The following is a 21,065-nucleotide window of genomic DNA, read 5'->3' on the forward strand; positions in this document are numbered from 1 at the left end:
AGGTCCAGAGGTATAAGGGCCTCATTTTCCGAAGACCTGGAGAGCTCAGAGAAGTGGTTCAGTATAGGCTGGGAGTTGAGGAAGGAACATCAAGGAATGATAGTGATGCAGGGTTAGCTTAGAAGAGGGCCTTTCCTGGCAGTGGCCAGGTAGCTAGCTCAGTTAGTTAGAGCATCATCCTGATATGCCAAGTTTGCAGGTTTGGTCTCCAGTCAGGACATACACAAGATACAACTAATGAATGCATAAATGAGTAGAACAACAAATCAATGTTTTTCTCTCTCTCTCTCAAATCAATTAAAAAAAAAAAATCCTTGGACTTGGAAAACTATATGTAAAATCTGCAGGAGAGATTACCCTATGTTTCATAGTTCTTTCCTTGTCTAGCTCCTGTTAAGTTCTGACTTTACCCGACTGTGTTCCTCCCGTCTGTGGCCACGCACCCACCAGCACCACTACCACCATCTGTCTCTCCCTGCCGGCCTCCCTACCACTTCCAGTCTCCACTCTCTACTCCTCTGTCTAAATGAAGAGGGTGGGTGAAAAGCATGATGTCGTGACACACTAAGGATATTTTAAAAATGCAAAGTGTTGCTGCAATTTCGCAAAAACTGAGGCAGAGGATAAGAACGGTGTTAAATGAATAATTTGCACCTGCTGTATAACACAATATAAGCAGTTCACAAACTAATCATACTCTTAAACACTTCCTATAAAGCTTGGCCAGTAGCTAATTTTAAATGTAATTCTCCTGTATCATATTTTTTCTATTTTCTAAAAGGAACATTACAGTATCCCTTCCTTTCCACCAGCTCCAAGACAAACTTTTTTTTTTGAAGTGCTGATTATCTAAATCTACTTTGGTATTATATCATAATATATGTACATCAAACCATTATGTTTATGCCTTAAATTTATACAGTGAGGTATGTCTATTATTGCTCAATAAAAATGGAAAAAAAGTGCTGTTTATATCACTTGAAAAGTCAGTTGATTATACTACTGATACTGCTTTACTTCTAAAATTACAGTCCTAATATTGCCCTTAAGTGATGTGCCGGATGAAATTCACTTATACATTTATTTCTGTGTTTTTCTTTAACAATAAGAAAAAAATTATTCTCTTTTTTTTAAAAATAAATATTTTGATGTAGAGTATGAGTCCAGATAAGAAAGAATGATGGGAACTAGGGTATAGTTTAGGCTTTGACACTTAATAATAAGCCTAAACCCTACAGTAGGTAAAAATATTAAAGCTTTTGGGAAAGTATATGACTATAGTCTATTACATATAAATATATTTTCCTTGACAATTTAAATGAGGATTATTCAGTAATTGCTCATTTGTATTTATCAAATCTTTTAATGGAAAATATAAAGTTCCTTGAAATACTATTCTTGAAATTCATGCTGTGGGAATGCCTTAAAATTAGTCATGATAATAATTAAAAACTCAAGTATTTCCACTTTTGATTAGACTTAAGCTCAACCTTTCTTATACTAAAACATAATCAACTGTCAGAGTATTAGAGAGATATTCGAGTATTTAATTAGGCCAATATAGTAGAAAAATCTGCTGGTTCATATGCTAGTCTAACAGCCAACTGAATGTTGTATATCAAGAAAAAAACACCTCTGGACAGGCATAGAGCAATTTACTCCAAATTTTCAGGACTCTTTGAAATAAGATATTCACAAGGAAGCTATGAAATATATTAAATCAGAGGTGGTTTCGTACAACGTGTCAAATTAAGACAAACCTGAAATGTTTACTCAACCCCCTGTTAATTTCTGAAGGTTAGTTAAATTTAGAATGGTCAAAATGAAAACTTTTTCAAGTTTTAACCTAAATACTGAAATGGGAGTGACTATGACACAGTGACTAATTCAGGTGTATATTTCTAAAAGAAGAAGAGAATTACACAAACAAGAATTACCAATGCCAACTCACATGTCTCTGCCACGTCGAACTTCATCCTGCTCCTTGGACTGGCGTCGTCGCTGTCTGGCGGATGTGGTGGAGGGTGCTGGGGATGACCCAGGTTCTGAGTCCTCTGAGCTTTGGCCTCCAGAGCTATTAACATCAAAAAGATGCTGTTCTACAGCCGACCGGATGGTTCTTTCTAAGAGTCTAGTTAAAGAAAAAACCAGAATACAGAATGATTCAAGCAATCAAGTTTATCAATGATTGCCTTTAAGTTTTTAAATATGAAAATACTGGTATTCTAATGGAAGATATACTACAACTTCATGAGCAAAGACAGTATATGAGGCATTCACCTCTAGTATATTTGCATTGTGCATTAAAAACAAAACTAAACTGGACAAATTCCACCAATTTGATAAATGCATCTCATCTCTTTGTGGGTCCAGGATTACTGAAATGCTCACAAGTCTAGCAGCAATTATAGGAGGCATTCAGGAAATAAAGTCATTTAGTATAAGGCAGAACGAGGAAATGTCTTTTTGTCATAGAATAATAGTGGACCTATTCTTATCAAGGTAAGTTTCTTCCAGATTTCATACCAATTTTGCAGAGAAGGAGGGTATGATTTACAAAGCAAATTGGCACAAATAATTTTAGGATGCCTATTATCTATTTAAAATTCTTTTGAAATAAAATTACCAGGGAATAATGCTATTAACAAAAGAATACCTCACCAGAACAAATACCACTCATAACAGAAAAGCAAAATCTTTTAGAACCTATTCAATTAAAGTGTCATGTATATAATTGAAGCTGTGTTCCTAAAACATCCCAATATATATCACTGAAGATGGAAGAATAGATTTATTTTGCTAAACCTGAGAAAAATAGTGAAGAACAGGGCTGAAAAGAGTATATGATTTGTTATCGTTTTTAAAGCTACATAAGCTTTCACAGTGTCTAAACCTTTCATTAGCACAATAATTTTGAATAAGCTGACACAAAAAATTCTAAACTTATATTCTTCAAAACATGTTTTCCTTCACCTGAAAAAAAGAATCACACCCAAACTCATCAAATTGTATACATTAAGTATGTGTAGTTTTTGTGTATCTCAATAAAGTTGTTAGAATTTTAAAAAGAACCACATATATATTTTTAAATGTTCAGATTGAGAAATACATTTATTCAAAGGAAACAGATTTTAGAAATTTAAGAACTTTAAAATTTTCAAGTATAGTTTTTATAATAGACTCATAGTAATTTCATTAAAACTATTTTAAGACAAAGAGCAAGTATAATATAACTTGGGCACTAGAACTTATTTAGAACTCCTTGTCCCAATTATTCACGATTACCTAATTATAGTACACAGGAATGTGAGTACATAATGTATACATAAAGACCAACCCCACACCTTTTCCAAACGATAGAAGACATATAACAAATAAAGGTTATCAGGAAACAAACAGGCAAGAACATGTCAATCTTAGTATAATTCTGGAATCTCTTTAAAATTCACAAAGGTAAGTAAGAGGACAATCCTGCCCTCTGATTGCTTCCTCACGTAACAAAAATGAAAAAAAGAAAAAAGAAAAATCTAAATTCATCCTATTAGATCCAAATTCATACCAATTAATGCTTCCTGTAATTCTTTTCTCTTCCTCCTAATCACATCACAACCCCCCCCCCCCACCCCCGGTCCCTGCTGATGGAAGATGCAATAAAAAGGCACACCCATGTCCCAGCAGGGAAAATCTCTGTACAAGGGACTATTTACAAATATTTATTTAGTGATTAATATATGCCAGGCATCTTTCTAGGTGTTAGTACAGTCACAAATATGAGAGACAGATAATAAACAGATCATGAAACTTCTGATAGTGATAAATTTCCTACAAAATAGAATACAGGGTTGGAGAGTGACTATGAGTAGTCAGGGATAACTTCTTGAATAAGATGACACTGGAACAAGAGGTGAACGATAAGACAGTGAATATCCAGACTGAGAAACAGCCAGTGCAAGGGCTCTGAGGCAGATACAAATGTATGGTTGGCCTATTCCAAAAACAGATCATGTGCTTGAAGCATAATGAACAATGTGGCTGGACAGGTAGGCAAGCACAGAACACTGGGGTTTTTAGATTTTAGTCAAAGTGCATTTGGTATCCTTAGGAGGAAAAAGACATGTGATAGATGCTGCCCTGTAGAAGAAAGATGTGTTGCTTTCTCTTCTATATTCCTATTAGATAGAAGACTGAGCCCAAGGCATATTGGACATTACACACCTAACACTATGCTTGGCATATTGAAGGCACGCAATAAATGTGGGCTGACTAAAATGAATGATGGAAGAAGTAAAGGCATGGCTAATACCTTAACCTTTAATTGCATCTTCTGTTGCATTATACCTACCAAAGGATACAGACTGCTTTGCAAATATTGACTCTGCCATTATTTAGACTGAAATAAAAATCTCATATGTTGAAATGGTAAAGCTGTCTCTAGTCACACACCCACACAGAAGATCAAATAGGAACTCTTCTTACTTAGTGCTCTCCTCTGTGTAGTTCTCAAAATCATTTGGTTGCTTATTGTATTAATCTTCCAATACTATCCAACATTAGAATTGCCTTTTTTTCTGTTTAATATGTGGGTAAGGAGAAGGGAAAAACCCTCCAATTCAAGTGACTTACTCTCCTGTTGTTGAAACATTGCTGACTTGGGATACACGGGCACTGTGGGAAAGAAGCAAAGAGAAAGAAAGTCAAACAGACATAGGATCAGAGGCTGTGAACCAAACATTTGAAGGGGGTGCCAGGCTTAATGTAGTGGCTGGGCCGAGTGACCCTCATATGATGTTTAGCCACCCCCTGATGGGGGCTGATTTTCACTTGTTTCTAGAATTACAGATGGTCCTGGGTATTTATTCCAGACAGTGTCCCCCCTCTTCCATGTTATAGATGTCCATGACAAGAGAGTTTCATAAGTGACCTTTGAAAACTCTCTCTACCTCTCACCCTGCTGCCATGGTCTTAGTTCATGGTCTTTTTATTTTTCCCCAAATGTAAATGCAATTGCTGCTGTCTTCCTGCTACCAGCTCTACCCATTCCCTGCTCTCCCCCAGCCCAAATCTGTCCCTTCCTTGCCCACCTCTTCCAGACCTATAGACAGAAGCATGTTTCCAAAGCTGCTCTGGACAGGGAGGGAGCAGCAGGGACCCTAGGGATAGAGGACAAAGAACCAACATTCTTTTCTCCATGACTATTTCTAAACCATCTTTTCTCAGCTACCTTTCCTTCCTAAATTCCTCAAGACAGACAATACCTCAAGCTTTATGTTGCATCTAAACACCTGATTTACAGCTCTTTTGTTGAACATTTCTAAACTTCATCTACTTTCGCATTTTCTCTAAAGCCTGAATTTTTTTGAAAGTGTTAAAAAGTAGTCAACATAAAGTGGAATGGTGAAATTTTAGAACACTATTTGGCTAGCACCCTTCATAACTTCGCCCTCTTGCCTGCATTCTATGTTTATAGAACTGCAGTGAGGGGGTGAGGCTGGCAGCTATGTTAACCATATCAATGTCAACACATTCACATTCTGTCCTGTAGGGCTTAGTCAGCTTCTAAATCAAGATTCAAAAGTATCTATGATTAAAAGAAGAGATTAAAAAAAATCTTTAGTGCATGTCAAACTATAGATTTGCCTAATAGATGTTCTCTTTTTCTTCCTTCTTTATAGAACACACCTAAAGAAAATAAAAACTGTTAGTGACCAATATTGATGGTTGTCTTTCAATCACTCCAAACATCCTAATTTTTATGGTATAATTTTCAATATCTGAACATGTTGCTCTGGAATCATTTGTTGTCTTTTCCTTCCATGTACGTATCTATGTCATCTCTTACAACTCAGAGTCTAAGTGCCTCAGTGGACTGTATTATATTTCTCATTTTCTTTCATTAGACTCCCTACCATCATACCCAGCATAGTATTATCCCAGAAGTCATCAACAGATACTCTAGAGAATGTCCTTGGTTAAAGCTGCAACTCTGTCATGGCCACAGACCATAATCAAATCCCCCAAAGAACCACCTAAAATAATGCTGTTATGTACAAGGCAAACGGATGAGGAGAATCTTAATTAGTAACTGCATCAATAAACAACAACAACAAAAATACACCCTAACACTTAACAAGTACTATGTTTCATTTCAGACACTGTGCTGAGTATTTTTACAAAGATTTTCTCCTTTACTGTCTACACTAACCCCATGAGGTAGGTTCTACTGTTTTTATTCCCTTTTTTCAGATGAAGAGGCTAGAGAGGTTAAGTAACTTGCTAAATCATAAGCCAAGAAGTAAATAAGTTGGGATTTGAACCAAGAAAGTTTTAGCTTAGGGTCTAAGCTCTTAATTACTACACTAGACTTTTAATCATTTATTCACTAGAAGAAAAACTCACCAGAGTCATTTTAGTATATGAAGCCCAGCATTTAGGTATTTTACTTTGCTTTTCATCACAACCGTTTCTCCTCTGCCTCACAATGCCTGTTATTCACTGTGGCTCCCAGGTTATATAACCAGCAACAAATCCTTAGCTGGTCTGTCCTTAACCAGAACAGACAGTCCCTGCTTTTGATGCTTTGTGGCTCACCCTCTGTAAATTCAACACTGTATAATTAACTCCTGTACTCCATTTCTCAATGCAGTTATACAACCTTGGTTTTGGGAGCAGGGACCACTGTGAATAAGGACTGGGGGATCCAGAAGAGGAAAAAGAATGCAGATCTGCTAGATGCTGAAAACATTCCAAAGATATATAGGTATAATTAACCAGTTAGTCCCATGCCATCTCAGAATGAAGAGCTATATCTCTTCTCCTTCCTTCTGCACACTTTAGGCCTGAACTTGTCTTTGCTTGTTAAAGCACACACTGATATTTTATGTTCCTTTTTTGGGGGTATGAGTGGGGATGAAAAAGAAAGGCAAAGAAGAAAGAGACAAGGAAATGGTAAGAAACAGGACCAGGTTCTGAGATTATTAAAAGTAAGTGCTTCTCAAACTCGAATGTGCATCAGAATCACCTGGGATCTTGTTCATACAGATCTGGGTTCATTTGGTCCAGGTCTAGAAAAGGGAGAGCTGGCATCCTGCATTTCTAACAAATTCCCCAGTGATTCTGATGCTGTTGATTCATGGAAGACACTGATTAGCACGTCCTAAATCCCTGCAACCAAAAATTCTTCAAGACTTCAATTCCTTAGATACCGTCGTCGGCAGCCGTCCGTCTCGAGAGACGATGGTGTAGCTTCTTAAGAGTCTATCTGCACCGCCGAGAATGGCTGTGCAGTCTGACTCGGGAGTGACACGGTATCTGTCTCCTCCCGTGTTAAATCGACATCTTGCGATGACGCTGGAGTGTCCTCTCCAGTGGAGCTGAAGCTACAGAGCCTCGAGAGACGATGGTGTAGCTTCTTAAGAGTCTATCTGCACCGCTGAGAATGGCTGTGCAGTCCGACTCGGGAGTGACATGGTATCTGTCTCCTCCCGTGTTGAATCGACATCTTGCGATGATGCTGGAGTGTCCTCTCCAGTGGAGCTGAAGCTACAGAGCCTGGGCAGGGTGATATGGAGGGTCTGCTGTTGCCCATGCAGCAGACCCCCCCTCTCTTCGCAGCTGAAGGGTCCAAGGGAAAGACGGAGTCAATACAGCTTGGCTTCAGGTGCGCCGCAGGAGTTGCCAGTGTTGACTACAACGTCAAACCGCCTTAGGGACTCCGGCTCCGGATTTTCTGTCGGGGTTTACTCCCTTAGCCTTTCCACTGAAGAGGTATGCTGCAAGGCAGCGGAGGTTTTTTGGAATCAGAGTTTTCCTTCTCTGTCTTAGATACCACTATAGCTATTTTTAAACATTTGAATCTAAGTAATAAAGATATGATTTGGAAAACTTATGCTAATCTAAGCGAATAAAAGGCAACACATAAAATTCCCTTCATAGCTTAAATAAATGACCTGAACCATCTATATCAGTCTTAAAAGGCCCTTCTCAGAATGCAAAATAAATGAATAAATCAATACTAAAACCAAGTAATTAAATCATGTTCATTTTTACTAGCATATTAATCTTAGGTCAAATTTATGACAAATTTATATTCGATTATTTCTTTAATAATCATTTGGAACTTTTTGTATACTTAATGTGCCTATACTTCTATATTTTTCTAATAGAATTTTTCTAAAGAAGATATTCTGAGAACATTTTCCATTGGTAATTAGAAAAGAGAAATTCTGGTTTTAGTTCTACAGTTAATTGGCTGAAGTCATAGGCTACTGGTTAGCTTGGCTGCATTTGGGTTAGTTTCTTTATACAGAAAATGAAAGGCTTGGCTAGTGACCTCTTAAGTTTTCTTTTAGTTCTATAAGTTTATTGCCCTAAAGCTTAAAATCATTATGAAAGGTTATAATTGCATGTTTAGTTTTATGACACAGTGCCAGTCATAGTTATTGTTCATTAGATACCCAAATGGCTTTGTTCAGGTATCCTTCTACCTCCGTAGTTCCTGTGGGACGTGCTTAACAACTCACCAATAAGGTTTCTAAGAAGATTTAATGTCAGAAATAGGGATGCTTCCATAGCTACACTTGGCTCCTGGAGGTGATGTAAGATATTGACAAAAGGGTGATAAGCAAATAGGCTAAAGTGAAAGATAAGAGATTTCTTTCATCTACATGTAGTTTGTTTTTCATCCTCTGCAAACAGCTAAGAATAATAAATTTTTTTTCATAGCTTTGACTTATTTGTTAAGTTCTTACTTCTGCAATGTTAAACAATTGAATAAGGAGTTCATTTCCTAAGGTTGATAAAGCAAGTATTCAAAACTGAAAGAAATAAGCTCATGTGCAGACTCTGGCATTGCAGTCAATTTCATTACCCAAGCCTACTGTAAGTGGTGATGCAACTGAACTTTCTACTGCTATGATCATTTAAAATAGATTCTAAGCCTACTCAGAAATATATTTATAATATATTTAAATATATTTAGTCTTTATCTTTATTAGCAAAACCCTAATGGCATTTCTGTAAACTGATTATGCTCAGCAGTATTAGTATGTAAAATTTGCGTATGATAAGATGCCAAGATGCCTGTTGACAAGTTATTCTTTAAAATGAGATTTCTTGATTTGAAATAAATAAATTTAAATATAAAAAGAAAGAAGTTTCAAATATACTGAAATTAGACATTTTGAAAAAGCACGTGTGCTCTTTTTCTGTATATTCCCTTCTTCATTCACTATGTTCTCTTTTCTTGGTATATAAAATCCTACCTGTAATAAAATATTGTTTTAGGGGAATTCTGGTCAAGATGGCAGCATAGTCAGACATGGCTCACCTTTTTGCACAGCCACATCAAAATTACAACTAAAATATAGAACAATTATCGCTTAAAACTATCAGAAATAGAGTTGAATGGAAGTCTGACAACTATGGAATTAAGCATATCTATTCAGATGGGTGGGAGGGCTGGAGACACACTGAACAGGCTGACCCCACACATACATGTGGCAGATAAAAATTTGAGAGGGATATCTTGGGAGTGAGGGGTCCCAGCCCCACACCAGGCCCCTAACCCAGGGTTCCAGTGCCTGGAAGATAAGTGCCCACAACTTCTGGCTGCAAAACCTAGTGGTGATTGAGTTGGTGGAAGAAACTGCTGGAGCCCCAAGCAGTTCCTCTTAAAGAACCCACACACAAACTCACCTACTCACATTCACTCCCTCTGGACTCCAACACCAGGGTAGCAACTTGAAAGGCGCCAGTAGTATATAGGGAGATACTTTAGTGTCTGGCATCAAGGTAAGCAGAGGCCATTGTCCCTTTGCTAAATCCTCCCCACACAGAGCGAGCAAGCTGGTGCCGTATCTGAGACTCCATCTACCTGGCTAACACTGTTTGACCGGTCTTGGGAGATCCCCAGAGACCCTGCCCCATGCAACTAACAGACCCACCCAAGATGCTTTTCTATAGGAATGGCTGGTTTTGGCTCATGTTTAATGACTTCCTAAATCCTAAAAAACAGGCAGCAGATTGCTTCAGTAAGCCCCAGGCAGTGCATTAGCAGCAGCCAACTTAAATTCACAGCTTGGCTTTGCCTGGGAATCTCTAAGCCCAGCACAAGTAGCAGCCATCTCAGATTGTTTTATAGTCCAGGCAGGGTGCCCTGGGCAAAACACGGATGGTGGCTGACCTCGGTCTGCATGACCTGGGAAACACCAGAGCCAGCACACCCAGTGGACAGCTACAGACCACATCAGAGCACCACCACCCTGCCTCTGCACAGCTGATCCTCCATGGAGAGTGGAGGTTCATGGTGGTAGTCACAGCAAGGCCTTGCAGCTGACTGGCCTGGGTAAATCCATCCCATTGATCTGTCAACCTCAACCAAGGCTCAACTACAGGAGGAGGGTGTACTCAATGCACATGAAGGGCATACCTTGAGTACCCAGCTTATGGGATAGGGGAGGCTATGCTACAGCGCACTACAGGACATCAACTACATTAGGCCACACTGCCAAGGCACGGAGTCCAAGCAGCACTGCTAACCATAGGGAGGCTATCAAAATGAGGAGACAAAGAAACATGGCGCAAATGAAGAACAGATCAAAACTCCAGAAAAAGAGCTAAATGAAATGGAGATAAGCAATCTACCAGATGCAGAGTTTAAAACTGGTTATAAGGGTGCTCAAGGAACTTAGTGAGGACCTCAGCATCATAAAAAAATCCAGTCAGAAAAAAAGGATACACTAATTGAAATAAAGAAAAATTTACAGGAAACAACAGTAGAGCAGATGAAGTCAAGAATCAAATCAATGGTTTAGAACATAAGGAACCAAAAAACAACTAATCAAAAGAAGAAGAAAAAAGAATTAAAAAAAAAAAATGAGGATAGTATAAGCAGCCTCTGGGACAACTTCAAGTGTTCCAACATTTGCATCATAGGGGTACCAGAGGGAGAAGAGACAGAACAAGATATTGGAAATCTCTTTGAAAAAAGAATGAAAGAAAGCTTCCCTAATTTGGTGAAGTAAATAGACATGCAAGTCCAGGAAGCACAGAGAGTCCCAAGCAAGATGGATGTAAAGAGGCCCACTCCAAGACACATTATAATTAAAATGCCAAAGGTTAAAGATAAAGAGAGAATCTTAAAAGCAGCAAGAGAAAAGAAGTTACCTACAGGGGAGTTCCCATAAGACTGTCAGCTGATTTCTCAAAAGAAACTTTGCAGGCTAGAAGGGACTGGCAAGAAATATTCACAGTCATGAAAAGCAGGGCCCTATAGCCAAGATTATTCTACCCAGCAAAGCTATCATTTAGAATTGAAGGGCAGATAAATAGTTTCCCAGACAAGAAAAATCTAAAGGAGTTCATCATTACCAAACCATTATCATATGAAATGTTAAAGGGACTTATTTAAGAAAAGAAGATCAAAACTATGAATAAAGTTGAAAAAAATACATATTTATCAAGAATTGAATCTAAAAAACAAACTAAGCAAAAAGAAGAATAGACAGAATCATGAATATGGATATTTTGATGATTATCAGATGGGAGGGGGTATGGGGAATGGGTGAAGAGGTGAGGGGATTAAGAAGTACAAATAGGTAGTTACAGAATAGCCACGGGGATGTAAAGTACAGTATAGGAAATGGAGCAGCCAAAGAACTTACATGCACGACCCATGGACATGAACAATGGCGAGGGGATTGTCTGAGTGAGTGAGGGGTGCTGGGTGGAGGGGGACAAAAGGGAAAAAAATCAAGACAACTATAATAACATAATCAATAAGTTAAAATTAAAAAATAAAATACTGTTTTAAAAGGAACCATTAGGTCTAACAGAATTATCCTTTTTCTCTAGAAAATAACAGTTACACTTACTTGAATATTTTAATGAGTAAGGATATAAAAGACAATTATAGCATGTTTGTTTAATTAAGCCTCAGGAGACAGATCATGTAACTAATCATCAAAATGATATCTAGCTATTTAAAAGAATACAGTATTTTTAGTATCATTTAAAAATGCCTATTGTTCCCTCCCCTCCACACACCCACTCTTATTAGGGATTTCTGGACCCAAGGGTAGGTAGGATGACGACCATGTCCAGCTTGAAGCAGCTAGAGGAGCTCAAGACCTTTGCCCATTGTCCTTTATAAGATTATCAAGGGTCTTAATATCTGAGAGGGAGGGATTGTTATTTTTTGTTAAAATAATTAATTAATCATTTATTTATTTTTAAAAAAGAAGAATATATGAAAGGGTGAAGCGGGAGAGCTTATATGTACAAATCATGGGCACGGACTTGGGGGGGGATTTCTGGGGGAGGGGGGTGCTGGGTGGAGGGGAGTAAAGGGGAAAAAATTGGAACTATTGTAACAATATAATCAATAAAATATACTTAAAAAATGCCTACTGTTGATATGATTTCTAAATTAAACTTTTCCCATGATATTAGTGCATTCTTCAGGTGTCATACATTAAAACAACTATATTCAATCCTCGATATTTATTCACTTGGCTTTAGCTCTTAGTTATGATTACCAGTATGCAGAAATTTAATAGAATATTTATAGGTATTTAGACTTCGACAAAAACTGCATCACTCTTTTGTGGTGGTGTTATAGACAGTTTGGGTTAAAAAGTCTTATGTTTTAGTTTAAAGTAATATACTATAACACTAGAACATTAACATTTTGGTTTATACTTATATACTATGCATATAATACCAGAACATACATTGAAAACATACTATATGGATATGACTCGGCAGGAGCAATTTTATCCTCATACTTTATCAAAGTCCATACCTCCTATTCCTTAAAATCTTAGCACTTATTTAAAGAAAAAAAAAAACTATTCATCATTTCTATATCTTAATATTCTATTAAATATTTTCTAACAAATTAAGAGTCCATTAAAATGTCAAAATTCTCAGCTTTTTTACAGCTTCTTTCAGTTTGTAATTTTCAATTTTACATATTTAGTGTTTTTATGTGGAAAGAAATCCGAGTTTCTTTAGTTTTTAGACTGATGTTTATAAAGCAAAATTATGAAATAAAATGGATAGTTCACTATGTATACTGTACCAATTTACAGATGAGGAAATTATGTGCAGAGAGGTTTAGTATCTCATTCATGTTTACACAGTTCTGATTCTATCTCATGTGACCTGTTCTTATAAGGACATATTCCTTATTCTCAAGTGGTGCTACTTCTTATATAAATGTCTGGCTATGTATCTAGTTATTTTCTTTTAATTAGAACAGATTACTAAAAGTACTATTTTGAATTTAAAAAATTTTCTTCTTTTCAAAATTTATATATTCCAGAAACCTGTCATCTAGATTTTTATGTTTATTAGTAAAAAGTTGTATAAAGCATTCTCTAATCTTTTAAAAACTACTATAATCCCTTATAGCAAACTTCAATTCTGATTATTAGTATTACTATTGTTACATTTTTTTCCTGTTTACCAGAGGCTCTTATATTTTATAATTTGCATTTTTACTCCCAAATAACCATAAATTATGATGAATTCCAGCATCAGTTCTGTTCCTTTTCTGTTTTCTTTTGTTATTATTAAATCCTTTTTTGTTTCCAAGAATTTGCGTTTCTTCCTTTTTATAACTTATTCTGAATGTGTGGCTCATTTATTTTCAATCTTCCTAAGAAGGTGAAGTTACCTCTAAAAAAGAGCTTAGATCTCAATCTACCAATTTTGATACGTAGTTTTTTTTTCCTTTTTCTTCTAAACAGTCTACACTTGAAGTTTTTATTTTTTCTTTTATCTTTTTCTTCCATTCAGAATATAGAAATTTTCTGTTATTAATTATATGTGGTCAGAAAAACTACAATTAAAATATCTGCTCTTCAAGAATGCTTAGAGATAGCTGAACACCATTTTTTTTGTAGCAGGAATGCTTGAGCCTATTAGCAGGGCTTGAAGTTCAGAATATGTAATGCCTATTTTAATTATTAATTATACCAAATTCTCAGTGGTTTTTATTTTGTAAATTCTGTTTGTTATAGGCATACGGTTGTATGCATGAGTTCTATACTTTAAAATAAATGTGTCTGCCTGTTCATCCTTGTTAACTTAAGAGTTAAATTTGCATGATTTAATGCTATGCTATTTTATACATATTTATTTATAATCTTTATGTCTTTAGCATGGGTTTTAGCTAAGAAAGTAAGTCTAAGTTTTTCCTACTTAACAGATTTGGCCTTAAACTCTAGTTCTGGTATTGATATTGTAATCTCTTTTTGTTAATATTTATCAGATATAAATTCTATATTTTATTATATATATGTTTATTTTATTTTGAGAGTGTATTTATTAAGACTGGGGAAACAAAGAATGGCTCAGGAGAGAAGAAGCAACAGCAGAGAGCCTCGGCAGGGCTACTTTGGCTCACTGGGAAGTCAGAGAAAGGGCATAGAAAGGGCGGCCTTGGAAACAGGCTCAGGGGGGTGGCCTAGGATGAGCTGCTGCCTATTGCTCCTTAGGAAACCAAGGAGATGCATGCCTGAGAGGGGAGAAAGGTATGGGCGTGCTCTTGGGAGGGAGAGTGCGCCAGACAGATATTCTATATTTTAATTAACTTTTCTGTGCCATTTTGTTTTACGGCTCTCTTGAGCAAAACACAGGGTGGAGCAAAAGTAGGTTTGTAGTTGTTCATATGGTAAATAACACAAGAATAAACTGTTTCTCATACTCACAACTATAAATCTACTTTTGCCAGCCACTTTTAAAAAGTAATTTTAGTTTTTATGAAATAATTTAATCCACTTACTTTTATTATTATAACTGACATACTTGCTTTAGTTTTGTGTTAGAAGCTTTATGCTTTCTAATTTTGCAGCTTCCTTTCCTTTGATTTCTGTCTTTGCTCTTAGCCTCTGAGAAGATTTAAAATATAGGAGTACCAAGCACAATTCTACTGGTGGTTACCTCTCATACCCATACATCTATAATTATTAAGACTAATTCTCCAAAACAAACAAAACCCCTCAAACTCTCAACTCCTGCTTCTATTCTCCTACCTTCCATATGCAAGACAAGAAATTTAGAATTGTGCTATGTTCTTCGCCCCTTCACCAGTGATTATAATCAGGTGTCTACTTCACTTCTCAGCTAGTTGGGCACACATTAATTTTGATATGTACTTCTATTTTTATTAGCATCTTTTCTTCCTTATAATAATTTTCTGGTTGACTTTCCAACCTCTGACCTTCATATCTAGCATTATTTCTCTCATAGCCTTTTTTTTATTTGTTTCCTTCATGTTGAGAGCTCAGGTTTGTCTCTCATCATGTACTTAATTTTTAATAATTTCTGATCTTTACTGCTTCCAAGATAGTTTTATAAACACCTGCTAATACATTTCTAAGGTTCCCTTTACTCTCCTTATTTCAGCTATTTTTCTGTGTCTCTAGCCTTTTAATTATAAATTTATTCTCCTCTTACACGTTCCTATTCATGTTTCAAAGAGATTGGTTATGGGTCCTTGAACATTTTTTGAGAAGAGTAGCAATATTACTTCTCAATGGTTCCTCTGAACAATATGAAAAACAATTCTCCAAGGTCTGTTTTCACATAGAGTCTTCGGGGCCTCCTTTTTCCATTGTTTCTAATATCTCTTCATAGGTTTCAAATAGATTTTTGTGTTCAGTGGTTCTTGAGGGGGAACAAATTAATCTAGGAGTCATTGCCAACAATCTGGATAGGTAGATTGTTCTTAGTTTGTGTCATTTTCCTTTGGCTGTGGACAGATGCCTCCTGTTGGATTTAGGTTTTAAGAGCCAGTATCTGAGCCTGCCCTGGAACAATCTAAAATGCATACTTCTTGCTACTGGTCTAATTTTATGACTAAGCTGGAGAATCAGAGACAAATTTTTAGTTTGTCTTTATGCAGTGTACACTTGAAAGCATGCATCAAATCTAATAACCTTCCTCCCTTTATCCCTTTCTCAAATGCTTTTGTTAGGTGATTGACCATGCCAGTGGGATACAATTTCCTCTCTGTTGCTTTGTATATGGAACATTCTAGTCTCTATATAAACTGTAAAATAAAGAAAGTGATGTGAAAAGAGAGGTGAAAAACATATGCAACCCAGCTCTGTATGGTTCAGGAAATAAGTTTGGGCTCAGTTGGAGGAATGTCACTTGCTTTTCTGGTCAGTGCAGTAAGTAGATGTTGAAAAGAATCCAAGCCAGTTATTTTTTCTCCCTTTCTTCTCTCTTTGTGGTCACTGTATTGTTTAGGTGATGGAACATTAAGTCTGTAAGGCAAAAGTATGTTTCTCAGTTCATGCCACTGATGATGTTTCCTTTGACATATTGATTTCTCCTTATTATTGTTATTAAGCTGCCTCTAGTTTATGTCTTATATATCATCATTAGAATTTAAATGGGAAGCTGGGAGTAGTTATATCAAGCAAAGCTAGTCTGCTACTTGTTTAATGTAGAGGTTTACATCTCATTAAAATCTGATGTTCCTATAATCTGTGGGTAGGCAAGGAGACTGAAGAATAAGCAGTTAGAGATCTAGACAGAATGGCTACGAAGATGTCATTTCCTACAGGTAAATTTTTCCTTTACTTTTTTTATACTGAGGAAAGACTTAAGAACAAGCATAAAAATATAAACATTTATATAATCTATCTTTGTTTCTCAGTATAGCCTAAACATGTGCTTAAAATTTTAATTAGCATTGACAGAAATAAACCCAGAGTCTATTGTTTTCTCTTACTATTCAAAATATGACTAGTGATTCTTAGATGTCAAAAACTCAATATTGAATCCCTAAAGAATTGTATGATAAAAAGCAGTAAAGTTTGTAACCATTTGTCAGTATAAAATAATTATATTGTTGGTTTGGCTCAGTGGTTTTCAGCTAGGGGTATGCATGAAAATAGCCCATGACACTTTTTTCCCTCAATTTTTTTTTTAACTGTGGTAAAATACATATAAAACTTACCATCTTAACCATTCTTAAGTGTATAATTCAGTGGCATTAAGTACATTCACATGGCTGTGCAACTATCATCATCACCCACCTCAAGAACTCTTTACATCTTGTAAAATTGAAACTCTGTACCCATTAAACAATATCTCCCAATTCTCCCTCCCCTCCAGCTTCTGGCAACCACCATTCTATTTTATGTCTCTATGAATTTGATTACATTAGGTATCCCATGTAAGTGGAATCACAGAGTATTTGTCTTTCTGTGACTGGCTTATTTCACTTGGCATAAATGTCCTCAAGGTTCACCCATGTCGTTTTTCTTTCCTTTTCAGAGGCTGAATAATATTCCATTGTATGTCGTCGTCGTCGGCAGCCGTCCATCTCGAGAGACGATGGTGTAGCTTCTCAAGAGTCTATCTGCATCGCCGAGAATGGCTGTGCAATCCAACTCGGGAGTGACACGGTATCTGTCTCCTCCCGTGTTGAATCGACATCTTGTGATGACGCTGGAGTGTCCTCTCCAGTGAAGCTGAAGCTACAGAGCCTGGGCAGGGTGATATGGAGGGTCTGCTGTTGCCCATGCAGCAGACCCCCCCTCTCTTCGCAGCTGAAGGGTCCAAGGGAAAGACGGAGTCAATACAGCTTGGCTTCAGGTGCGCCGCAGGAGTTGCCGGTGTTGACTACAACGTCAAACCGCCTTAGGGACTCCGGCTCCGGATTTTCTGTCGGGGTTTACTCCCTTAGCCTTTCCCCTGAAGAGGTATGCTGCAAGGCAGCGGAGGTTTTTTGGAGTCAGAGTTTTCCTTCTCTGATGTGCCCTGACTGGAAGATCGAACCAGCGACACTTAGCTCGCAGGCCGACGCTCAATCCACTGAGCCAAACCAGCTAGGGACGCCATTGTATGTATATACTGCATTTTATTTATCTATTCATTTGTTGGTGGACATGTACTTGAGTTGCTTCCATCTTTTGGCTATTGTGACTAATGCTACTATGAACATGGGTGTACAAATATCTCTTTGGAATCTTGCTTTCAATTCTTTTGGATATATACCCAGACGTGAAACTGATGGATCATGTGGTAATTCTGTGTTTAATTTTTTGAGGAACCTCCATACTATTATCCCTAGTAGCTGTACCATTTTACATTTCAACCAGCAACACACAAGTGTTTCAACTTCTATTCATCTTTGCCAACATTTCTTGTCTTTTTGATAGCAACCATGCTAATGGGTGAATCTCATTGTAGTTTTGATTTGCATTTCAATGATGATGAGTGATGTTGGGCATTTTCTCATGCCAAAAAAACCCACAAAAATCAAAACCTGGGCTTGTAGGCATGGAAGACTCAGACAAACAAAAGTAGAACTAGCAACAGATCCCAGCTAGATCCGATTGCATACCAGGCAAAAGAAATTAGTCCATAACAGGATGAACATGGCACAGAAGAACACCTACACCCAGAGCTGCTTTGATGTCAACCTGAGCAACTGAGGCATGGGTTCCTTTTCTGGGATTCCAGGCTAGACTATGAAAGAGGCCAGGGTATCGTCATCATCCTAGCCAAGAATGTTCTTCCTATTAAGTTTGCCTGTTTGTGTTTATTTTGTGGCAATCTCACTAAGGGTTTGGCATAACCTGTCCTTCGCTTTCATTTCTTTACTAACCTCAATGGGGCAGGTAATCTGTAATGAGCATCTGTGAAACAATGACACCTACTGTTCAAGCTACTGTAGCTGCAATAAACTTGCCACATGGGAGAGTGGCAGGTGTAGATTTATAGGTACTATTTCTTTCCTTTAAAAAAAGGACAAATGGCCCTGTGGTGAGTTAGGTTAGGCTGAAGAAGTACTGAAATTAGAGAATAGAGTTCTTATCACAGAAGATATTTAATCTAGAATAAAAATATATGAGTGCATGTCTATTTATAACAGCTCTGCCTTACTACATAAAAGACTGAAGGCAATTTTGATGCACAGTAGACAAACATGTGGTTCGGCCATGACTGTTAAAAGAAAATTGCAATCACAGAAGTTGAAATCCTACAAGGTGAAAAGTGGAGCAAGTAACGACTGAAATGGCCTCTCTGGTTCCCTAGTCTGCATCCCAATCCCTTCCAGGAAGATCTGGAATCTCCAAAAGTACACCACGTGCTCTCTATCTTGCTTCTCTACTGCAAACAGAGACCCTGTCTTGCTGTTATAAATAATGCATCTTGTCTCCACTCCAATAGCTGAATGACTGCCTGCCCTCTGTATATGAGTACCTTTATGAGACAGGAAGGCATGAACTTGTTCCATTTATTTATACATTCACTGGTTGGTTCAGAATTCAAACCCACAACCTGGGCATATGGTGACGACTCTAACCAACTGAGCTTCCCAGCTTCCCAGCCAGGGCTGTACCAACCTAATTCTAACATAATTTCTAAGACAATCAAATAATTTTATCCAGAAAAAGAAACTGCATGTGAAAACTTAATTTAATTTCAAGCCAACTAATTATGAGTTCTGCATTTATAAAATAGCTCCACTAAGTTTAAATTTCATGTGAAAAGAATTCCTACTGGTACCCTTTTTTTCAATTTTACCTCTATTGCAAATGTGAGTTAGTATACATATTCATTATTTTTTCTAACTTTTATCACATTTTAGTTTTTATGACTCAACATTGAAATGTAAAATAGCTTTTTTTCAAGAGGTCAGTAATATATTAATTATATTAATTTTATATGTATTCTCTTACTTTCATTTTGCAAGTACAGAATTTTTTTGAAGATTGCATTATTAGTTTAAGTAATTAAAAAATCATCACACTATATAAAACACAACTATGTGTCCTTGAATATTTATGACTTATAAACCCATTTTTTTCCATCTGCTTTTTACAATAGTGGTTAAAAAAATAAAATTTTAATACTGTATAAAATACAGATTTATGTTATTCAGTCTTATAAAAATAAGACATTCAGAGAACCAATAGTTCTCATTAGATGGCAAGATCCTGTGTTGTAATCTTCTGTAATATGTAAAACTTAATATCCATGAATATATCATAGTCACTTGTTTGATACTGTTGTATTTACATAATGAATGCCAGAGTCACCATGTGCTTAGCAACATTTCATGTGTTTACAGTAATTGCACAGTTGAGATAGCCTATGGACCAGAATATGCTGATTTGGTTGGCAGGAATCCAGGATGAATCAAATGGACCATCATGTTCTCTCGACTGAAACCTCAAATGTTCCCTTTCTTGCCACAAAGTGATTATGTAATATGCTTCAAGTTGCTAAAGGCCAGAAAACTACTGAAAAGCATTTACTTGGCTAAGCCTGAAATCCTATGACACATTTCTGAACTCTTGGTGGTTGAATTAATGTCTAAGTCTAATGACTGAACAGATCAGATTAAAAAATACACTATGTATCACATATCCTGACACTTATTTTTTTAATTGATTTGAAGACTGAGAAAAGATTTTTAAAAACTTGAGCAATTTCAACTTTAATTTATATGTTCATAATATCTTCAAATATATTTTCTAAGCCTCTCAGGCAGGTAGGTAGCAAGGAAAGAAATGCGGTAAGAGAAATTTGGTTCTAGGTTATACCCAAGTTGAATGGTTCTCAACTAAAAATCACATCAATATAGCAAACACTTCAGTCTACAGAGGAGTGATCCACTCTAACATTCTGTAAACTTACCTGCTTTAATAGTTACTATTTTAGCATTATAAGCTTTAGAAAATAATCCTAAACTCCATAAGCTTGCTGAATATTTAGTTCCTCATGCCACTAATATATAGGAACTGTTTTGACATTACCTAAGGCTTCTTCAGTAAGTAAGCCTTGTGCTCACACCCCTCCCTGGCCTGTATATATATACAGAAGACAGATTTTTAAAATTTAGATTACAGCCTAATTATCAGGTAGTCTTTAAAATTAAAATGGCTAGATTAACATTTCTGAATTTAAAACAAAATATCTTATTTTATTTATTTATTTTTATTGTCGACATTATTATAGATGTTCCCCATTTCTCCCTCTCCCCCCTCCTCACCCACCCCTGCCCTCCCCTGGCCTTCACATTGTTGTCTGTGTCC

At 36.7% G+C, this 21,065-nt stretch overlaps 1 protein-coding gene across 4 annotated transcripts in view; it reads right to left on the reverse strand.

Annotated features, from left to right (window-relative positions):
• Positions 1–21,065, reverse strand: part of FAM13A (family with sequence similarity 13 member A) — a 312,836-nt gene that overhangs the window by 75,886 nt on the left and 215,885 nt on the right. For 3 of the 4 annotated variants that reach the window (XM_090266299.1, XM_090266297.1, XM_090266300.1), the window contains 2 exons: positions 4,624–4,665; positions 1,952–2,131 (listed from right to left, as the gene is read on the reverse strand). In XM_090266299.1, coding sequence (XP_090122425.1) covers positions 1,952–2,131; positions 4,624–4,665 — 222 coding nt within the window. The remainder of the gene's footprint in view (positions 1–1,951; positions 2,132–4,623; positions 4,666–21,065) is intronic. The other variant, XM_090266298.1, reaches the window with a different exon arrangement.

This window comes from Furipterus horrens, unplaced genomic scaffold (genome assembly GCF_987537825.1).
Source record: "Furipterus horrens unplaced genomic scaffold, mFurHor1.1.pri manual_scaffold_2, whole genome shotgun sequence".
NCBI classification, from domain to species: domain Eukaryota; kingdom Metazoa; phylum Chordata; class Mammalia; order Chiroptera; family Furipteridae; genus Furipterus; species Furipterus horrens.